The sequence below is a fragment of the Otolemur garnettii genome, unplaced genomic scaffold (assembly GCF_000181295.1).
Source record: "Otolemur garnettii isolate 467f Iridium unplaced genomic scaffold, OtoGar3 scaffold00155, whole genome shotgun sequence".
Lineage (NCBI taxonomy): Eukaryota > Metazoa > Chordata > Mammalia > Primates > Galagidae > Otolemur > Otolemur garnettii.
The window spans coordinates 931,139-940,532 of record NW_003852550.1 but is presented as its reverse complement, the minus strand read 5'-3'; the positions used below and the strand labels follow the sequence as shown (position 1 = coordinate 940,532).

The following is a 9,394-nucleotide window of genomic DNA, read 5'->3' as shown; positions in this document are numbered from 1 at the left end:
AAAAAAAAAAAAAAAAAGAAATTACTGATGACTTTCTTTGTACCTCTGGTAATGTGAGCCCCCTGCCCCATTGCTGTGAATTGTGGTAACCCCAAGATGTTTTTTTTACTCTCCTCCTGCATGTTTTGCAGATGTATGTCTAAGAAAGAGAGCTTTGCTCCCGGTACTGTGTACAAACCCTTTGGGAAGGAAGCAGCTGGGACCATGACTTTGTCCCAATTCCAGACACTGCATGAAAAGGACCAGGAAACTGCTTCTCTCAGGGAACTAGGGCTTAATGAAACAGAAATCTTGATCTGGAAGAGCCATATTTCGGGTGAAAAGGTGAGTGGAGCAACATTTTCTTCCTTGAGAACACAGCAGGATCTTTTCATTTTGGCATTGAGGACCTTTTCACCTTGGGTTCTCACAAAACTAAGTTTTGTATATGAATCTTCTTTGATTTTTAGCATAAGGACATTGGTAACAGAAAAACTGTTCCTTGACTCTTAGCTAACGTTTTCTATAAAGCGTTCATTTCTAGGCCCTAATCATTATCTTTCTTACTTGAGGCATCAGATAACCACTTTCAGGGTGTATCATGTATGACATGGGCCATCTCATTTCTCTGATTTTAGAAAACAGGACTGAGGGCAACTCCTGAAGCAATACAGAACCGTCTTCAAGATATTAAAGAAAGGATCTCAGAGCGTCAGCGCATCCTTTGCCTGCCCCAGAGATTTGCAAAGAGCAAACAGCTCACTCGACGAGAAATGGAAATAGAAAAGTCTTTATTTCAGGGAGCTGATCGTCACTCTTTCCTTAAAGCTCTTTATTACCAAGGTATGTGATCCCCACTGACTTTGATGCATTGTTTTACTGAGAGAAAGATTTAACAGCAGAGAATTAAATGTGAAGAGTTAGTGAAGGGAGCAGGAGAAAGACAAACTGTCACTACTCTTGAAGAATGTACAGTCCCCTGAGAGAGACAAATATGTACACAGTTGCATGTCAACATGAAAATTGCTGTTAGAGATTTGAATAAAATGCTGAGGGAGTACAGAACATAGAGCATCCGAGTCTCGTTGGGAAAGTCAGAAGTTGACATTACTATTAAGTCTTGTTGGATTAGCACATATTTGTCAAATAAATAAAGGGAAAGGGAATTAAAGATATTGAGTGAATAGGAACAGGATTGTGAAAAAACCTGGTGTGTCTAAGGAATAACGAGAGGTTTAATGTGGCAGGAATACAGGGCATGGCAGGGAATGACAGGAGATGACACGGAAAAAGGTATACATTGTGAACGATCTTTAGGCTGAACTGTGAATTAACACAAAATGTATAGGTAAATAAATACTATGTGTCTTAACCGGAAAGAAATAGTTTAACAGATAAGTTTTATTAGGCACTGTGGAAGGTGTACAGAAGTTTATGAAATGGTTCCTGACCTTGTGCCAAGTACAGTCTGGTTGCAGAGGAAAACGTGTAACATTCAGTAGCAATGCTAGATACAGTTGCTAAGTGCTGTTGGAGTTCAGAGGAGGGAAAGGCCACTGTGTATTGGTGTGGGTGAAGAAGACCTCCCAGAGGAGGTAAGATTTAAAGATTCTGGCTCGGCGCCTATGGCTCAAGTGGCTAAGGCGCCAGCCACATACACCTAAGGTAGCGGGTTCGAATCCCCAGCCTGGGCCCGCCAAACAACAATGATGGCTGCAACCAAAAAATGGCCAGGCGTTATGGTGGGCGCCTGTAGTCCCAGCTACTTGGGAGGCTGAGGCAGGAGACTCGCTTGAGCCCAGGAGTTGGAGGTTGCTGTGAGCGTGATGCCATGGCACTCTACCCAGGGGGACAGCTTGAGGCTCCGTCTCAACAACAACAACAACAAAAAAAAAAAAAAAAAAAAGATTTAAAGATTCTTTTAATACTACCTGTTCTTTAGAAAGAAAAGGGAATGGTCTTTCAATTGTGAGCACTATGGAGTGTTTGGGGGAGTTGTGAGAAACAAGGTTAGAAAGGTAGCTAAGATTATTAACTTTATTTGGTGGGTAGTATAGACCTATACAACATTAGTTATTTGGTGAGTCAGTTAATTTGAATGTAATTAAAGGTTTTTGAGCTGGGAGTAGCATGATAAAAGCCATATTTGAAAATGATTAATCTGGTGGCCAATAAATAGGATTGGAGAGAGGAAGAACTGGAAGCAGAGAGAATGGAAAGGAGGTATTACGGTCATTAGGCATGAAGATCTGGACTAGAATGATGGCAGTGGAATTGGAAAGAAAGGTAACTTTACTTATAAGAGATATTACAAAGGAAGAATTGATCAATTTGTTGAGTAGGAATGCAGGAGGACGATCATTGGAGAGGAATGTGTCAAAGATAATCTAGATGTTTCAAGGCCGTGTAACTTAACGATTGACAAAATTAAGCTTTTATGGGGAAATTTTGAGGAAGGATGCTAAATTTCATTTTGAATATGTCGTCCAGAATGCCAGGATCATTAAATGCACATATTGAGGAGACAGTTAAAAATGCAGTAGTAAAGCTCAGGAGAGAAGTCAGAACTAGGTCGAATTGGGAATCATCTATGTATAGACGATAGCATGATAATGTTCAAATGATTTGTTAGAGACAGAAAGACCATACACATGGCAGAGCAGGGGTAAAGGAAGGAAGGAATGAACAAATGAAGTCTTTTTTACAGAGATATTACAGCATGTTGCTTAAGAACGTGACCTCTGTAAGCAGACTGCTGGGAAAATCCTGGTTCCCTCACTAGCAATGAGATGCTGGGCAGTTTCTTCATCTGTAAAATGAAAATATTAACAGTACCTATATTATGGGCTCGTTAGGAAGATTAAGTGAGGTAATACATGTAAATCACTTAGAGCAGTACCTGGTATCTGGGGTGGTGGGGTGGATGGTGTATGAATCTGTTCTGTTTCCTATCTTTGAAACTCCTTGCTTTAAACCTTCACAGCATACCACAAAAAGACAAATGCAGACAAGTACATGACCTCAATGAAGAGGAAGATAAAATTAGGCACAAAAGGCAAGTCGAGAGTTTTCTTACAGTGTTAGATTTAGGAATGTAACCTAGGGTCCCAGACTTCTAAGTTGAGCTCTTATTGAATTCCAGTATATGAGAATGTTTATAGGAAATGATCCAGAGGGAGCATATTATCATAATACAGAATATTAAAGAGAAGAGTTAGTAGAAGTTGTAAAGCTTTTACATTTAGTGTTGTTTTTTTCTATACCTTTGAGTTATTGTACCACACATAAATTGACTTTAATGATCTTTAGATACTATTTCACAAATAATTCTGAATATTTTTATTAAACAGCAAAGTATAATTATTTATGATGATGACAGTGATAATAGCTCATATTTAGTTTTTGAAATGAATTTACAATAAAATTGCATGCGTTTTTTGGTGTACAATTTTGTGGATTGTAAATCATATAGATTCATGTAACCACCACCACAATCAAGATAGAGAACAGCTCCATTACCGTGAAACTCACTCATACTGTCCCCTTATATTTGCTCTCAACCTCCACCCATATTCTCTGGCAATCACTGATCTGTTCTCTATCACAATAGTTTCTATCTTTTAGAGAATGTCTTATTAATGGAATCATACAATATGTAACCTTGTGAGACTGGCTTCTTTTTCACTCAGCCTAATGCCTTTGAGAGTCATCCAAGTTGTGTGTATCACTAGTTCATTTATTTTGCTGAACAGCTTTTCATTGTATGGGCATCCCAAAGTTTGTTTATCCTTTCACCCATTAAAATGCATTTGGGTTGTTTCCAGGTTATGGTGGTTATGGATAATATTGATGTGAACATTCTTGTACATATTTTTATGTGAACATAAGTTTTTATTTCTCTAAGGTAAATATCTAGAAGTGAGATTACTGGTCATATGGTAAGTGTACATTTAACTTTATATGAAACTGCCAAACCATTTCCAGAGTGGCTGTACCATTTTGCATTCCCACCAGCAATGTATGAGAGTTCTATTTGCTCTACATCTTTGTCAGCACTTGGTATTGTCGGTATTTATTTTTGGTTATTTTAATAGGTGTGAAGTGGTACCTCATTGTAGTTTTAATTTTCATCTCCTTACTGGCTAATAATGTTGAACATCTTTTCATGTGCTTATTTGCCATCCTTATATCCTGTTTGCTAAAGTGTCTGTTCAAATATGTTGCTGTTTTATAATTGGGTTGATTATTATCTTCCTGATGACTTTTGAGAATTATATATGTATTCTAAACACAATCTTCTGTTAGATATGTGATTTATAAATGTTCTTCCCCAGTCTATAGCTTATCCTTTCATTCTCTTCACAGTGTCTTTTGTAGAGCAAACCTTTTTATTATGGTAATATATATATATAATATACAATTTACCATTTTAACCATTTTAAGTGTATAGTTCTGTGTCATTAAGTACATTCACATTGTTCTGCAACTATTGTCACCATACACCTCCAGAAATTTTTCATCTTCCCAAACTGAAATTCTGTACCCATCAAACACTAACTCCCCATTTCCCCCTCCCCTGTCCCTTGACAACCACCATTCTACATTCTGTCTTATGAATTCAACTACTATAGGCCATTCACAGTCGGAGTCTAGTAAGTGGCATCATACAATACTTGTCCTTTTGTGATTGGCTTATTTTAGTTAGCATAATGTCTTCCAGTTTCATCTAGGTTGCAGCATGTGTCAGAATTTCCTTCCTTTTACGGATGAATATTTCATTGTATGTGTATACCACACTTTGTTTATACATTGGTGGACACTTAGATTGCTTAGATTACTGTGAATAATGCTACTATGAACATGAGTACACAAACATCTATTTGAGTACCTGCTTTGAATTCTTTTGGGTATGTACACAGAAGTGGAATTGCTGATTCATATGGTAATTCTATATTTAATGTTTTGAGTAACGTTCTTATCATTTTCCATAGAGACTATACCATTTTATGTTACTATCGGCAGTGTACAAAGGCTCCAATTTCTCCGCACTCTTGGTAACATTATTTTCTGTTTTCTCAATAATAGCCATCTTTAATGGATGTGAAGTATTATCTTATTGTGTTTGATTTGAATTTCCCTAGTAATTAGTGCTGTTAAGCATTTCATATGCTATTTGGCCATTTGTATATCTTTTTTTGATAAAATGTCTGTTCACTTGCCCATTTTGTTAAATGAGCTATTTATTTGTTGTTGAGTTGTAAAAGTTCTATGTATTGGTATGATCTCCTTATGAGATATATTATGTCCAAATATTTTCTTCCATTCCAGGGGTTGTCTTTTCACTTTGTGCATAGTGTCCTTTGATGCACGAAGTTTGAATTTTGATGAATTCCAGTTTGTCTACTTTTATTTTTGTGGTCTTTGCTTTTGGTGTTATAGCCAAGAAATAATTACCAAATCTAATGCAATAAAGCTTTTTCTGTATGTGATCTTCTAAGAGTTTTATAGTTTTAGCTATTACATTTAGGCCTTTGATCCACTTTGACTTAATTTGTATATATGATATAAAGATCCAACTTCATGTTTTTACATGTTGATATCCAGTACCACTTGTTGAAAAGACTGTTCTTTACATACTGAATGATCTTGGCACCCTACTTAAAAATCATTTGACCATCTACATTTGCCCTTATGCCACTACAACAGTATTTTAATTACTGTAGCCTTGCTGTAAGTTTTGAAATCAGGAAATATATTTAACTGGAGTCTATTGATAAGGATTTATATCTGTCATTTTGCTTTTTGTTTTCTGTATGTCTTTTATCTTTTTTGTTCTTCTGTTCCTCCATTTATTCCTTCTTTTATGTTAAATAGATTTTTCCAGTGTGCCATTTAATTGTCCTGGGGAACACAATTAACATCTTAGCCAAGTAAATTAGGTTTTTGTTAATACCAACTTAATTTCAATTATATTCACAAACTTTATTTAGTTCTGTTCTTCCACTTCCTTTGTACTATTGTTGTCATACCAATTACCTCTTCATAGATTTTTATGCCTGAAAACACAGTTCTATAATTATTGTTTTATGCAGTCACCTTTTAAGTCACCTAGGAGAAGAACACAACAAAAACATACGTACTATCTTTTATGTTAATCTATCATTGTTTTTACTAGCGCTCTTTCTTTCTTTGTGTGGAATTGAGTTACTGTATAGTATCCGTTCATTTCAGCCTGAAAGACTCCCTTTAGATTTTCTTGCAGGGCAAATCTTCAAGTGATGAATTCTCTCAGTTGACGTTTATTTAGGAATGTCTTAATTTTTTCAGTTTTGAAGTATAGTTTTGCTAGACATAGAATTTTTCATTGTCAATCTTTTTCTTTAAGTATATTGAATATGTTATCTTATTTCCTCCTGGCCTCCATGGTTTCTAATGAGAAGTCAACTATTAGTCTTATTGAGAACCCCTTATCTATGATGAGTCTCTTCTCTCTTGCTGTTTTCAAGATTAATTTTTTATCTTTCAGCTTTGACAATTGGCTATATATCCAAGTGTGTATCTCTTTGAGTTTATCTTACTTTGAGTTTGTTGATGTTCTTTGATGTGTACATTAATGCGGTGATTTTTTTTTTGCCAATTTTGGAAAGTTATCAACCATTACTTATTCAGATACTCTTTCTGTCCTTTTCTTCTTTTGAGATTCTTTTGTTGATATCCCATTGGCTTAATGATCTCCTACATGTCTCTAAGAATCTTTTAATTTTTATTTATTCTTTTTTATTTCTGCTTTTGAGATAGGGTCATCTCCTCACACTAGGTAGTTGACCTATCCTGGAGTTTGCCAATTCTTTCTTCTGCCAACCCATATCTTCTGTTGAGAACCCCTCTAATGAATTTTTTATTTCAGTTATAGTACAGGGTGACCCAAAGAATGCCATACATAGGAAAGTTAGCAAAATCATATATTATATTTCATATATTTTTTAAGACAGAGTCTCACTTTCTTGCCCAAGTGAGTATTGTGGCATCATAGCTCACAGCAGCCTCAAACTCTTGGGCTCAAGTGATCCTCTTGCCTTAGCCTCCCAGCTATTTTGTAGAGACGGGGTCTCGCTCTTGCTCAGGCTGGTCTCAAATTCCTGAGCTCAAGCAATCCATCCACCTCAGCCTCACTGAGTGGTAAGATTATAGTGTGAGCCACTGTGCTGGGCCCTTATATTTTATATTTTCATATTTTTATATCAACACATAGAAAAGTATTTTGTGAATATTCTATAAAATTTTATAATGAATATTTTGTAAAAAAAGGTACATTTAGCTACAATTTTCCAATTTCCCTAAAGTTCTAGTCAGCCAAACATACTCCCTCAGTGCACTTCACTGACTTTTATTTCTTGTGCATGAGCCATGCCTCTCTAATTCTTTGTATTTTTTATTGAAAATTAGGTATTTGAAATAATATAATGTGACCATTCAGGAAATCAGTCCACTTCCTCCTCCCAGGATTTGTTGTTGGCTACTTGTTTACCCGCTTTCTTGAACTAATTCTGTAAATTCTATTTTCCATATTTTTACTTGATGTAGTGGTCCTCTAATGATTGGAGAGAGTTTTCTTTAAACGTCTTAAACTAAAAAGTCCATTAACCTTTGCCAAGGGTGTGTGTGTGTGTGTTTTGGGGGAGTCTTTCAATGGTCAAGCAGACAAATTACAGCTCTGCCTTAGGTTTCACTTCCTACTTGCACAGAACCTCAGGGTCAGCCAGAAGTGACACATTAGGTCTTCTCAGGCCCTAACTTTCCTTGGCATACCATAGCTCTGCACACATTCTTTACCTTCTACATTCTCAGGAATATGTCTGAACTTTTAAACTTCCTATAGACATTTCATTCTCTATTTTTCCTGTTACCATTTTTTGTTCCCCTCTTGTTAGTCCCAGCTATTAATGCCATTTCAAGCAGCTGCAATATTTAACAGTCCCCACTGACTGGTTTTGACAAATGCCCTAGGGACAGACTATTCCCACAGAGTAAAATAGGAGCAGGTCAAAGATAAGCCCTCAGAATATAACTTTTCCATGGGGTTCCAAACAGGTCATGTAGTGAAAATTCACTGAGGATGGGATTGGGGAACTCCAGACAGTTCTACCCACTACAGTGTCAGCTAGGCTGTTATTTATACATCTATTGTAGTTGATGAGGTTGTTGCTTTTCAAGGCTACTATCAAGCTGAAGGGGGGTGGTGATGGGATTATAGAAAGTTGAAATCCTATAAACCTCATTATTCTTCCTGAGATTTAGCTGTTTTCCTTTAATAATGCCTTCTTATTTTCTTATACGCCTTTAATTTCCAGACCGATCAAAAACTTGATTTTTTGACAATTTTTTTGTGAGTATTCTTTTTTACTTTTACAAAAGAGCAGATTTTCAGAGGTTCTTATTCCAACATTTCATACTTTTCATATATTTCTTCTAGCCTATCTACATTATTATATTTGAAGTTTCTTTTTTTAAAAAATGAGTTTCTGGGTGGCACCTGTGGCTCAAAGGAGTAGAGTGCCGGCCCTATACCAGAGGTGGCAGATTCAAACCCAACCCTGACCAAAAAAAATGAGTTTCTTACAATATGTAGTTGGATCATTATTTTCACTGCTTTATCATGTTACATTTACATATCATAAAACTCATTTTAAGTGTATACTTCAGTGATTTGTAGTAAATTTACAGAGTTTATCAATCATGATCATAATCTAATATTTTTGTAGTAAGTTATACCCCTACATATTTCTTTTTTTTTTTAATTTTAGGGTAATGTGAGGGGGCAATCAAATGGGCCACAGTATTTGCATTCGTTTTGTAGTTGCATCCCATACCCAAAAGGTGTGCTGTATACCTTTATGTCCTGCCCATTAAGTGGGAGCATACCAATCCTCTCCCCGATCCACTCTGCCCTCTCCCTCATTCCTAAAAACAACATATATTATCCCCAGAAATATACTTCCTCTGAAATCATAAACTATAGTATAAGACCCTCTGACCAAAACCTTCCTCTTATCCTTCTGGCTCTCATAACTCTCTTACAACAATCATCTCTTCAGCTTGTTGATATCTCTAGTTCCTTGACCTGTTTATTTTTTCCAAATCTGTCTCATTTCTTCTTCCTTTGAAATCTCATCATCCATTATTTAACCACATTCTTGATAATGAATCATCTTCTTACTTCCTTGTCTATAGTCTATGCATCAAATCCACCCAGCAAAACCCTCAAAATCAAATCAATCCAACTAATTACCTTCTCAATTTCTTTTTCTTTTCTTTCTTTCTTTTTTTTTTTTTTTTGTGAGACAGGGTCTCACTTCATTGCCCTCAGGTGTTTGAGACTAGCCTGAACAAGAGTGAGACTCTATCTCTACTAAAA

At 36.1% G+C, this 9,394-nt stretch overlaps 1 protein-coding gene across 1 annotated transcript in view; it reads left to right on the top strand.

The window, feature by feature from the left end:
* Positions 1-9,394, top strand: part of RBM41 (RNA binding motif protein 41) — a 49,381-nt gene that overhangs the window by 3,764 nt on the left and 36,223 nt on the right. Inside the window, exons 3-4 of the mRNA XM_003799723.3 lie at positions 132-324; positions 618-822. Coding sequence (XP_003799771.1) covers positions 132-324; positions 618-822 — 398 coding nt within the window. The remainder of the gene's footprint in view (positions 1-131; positions 325-617; positions 823-9,394) is intronic.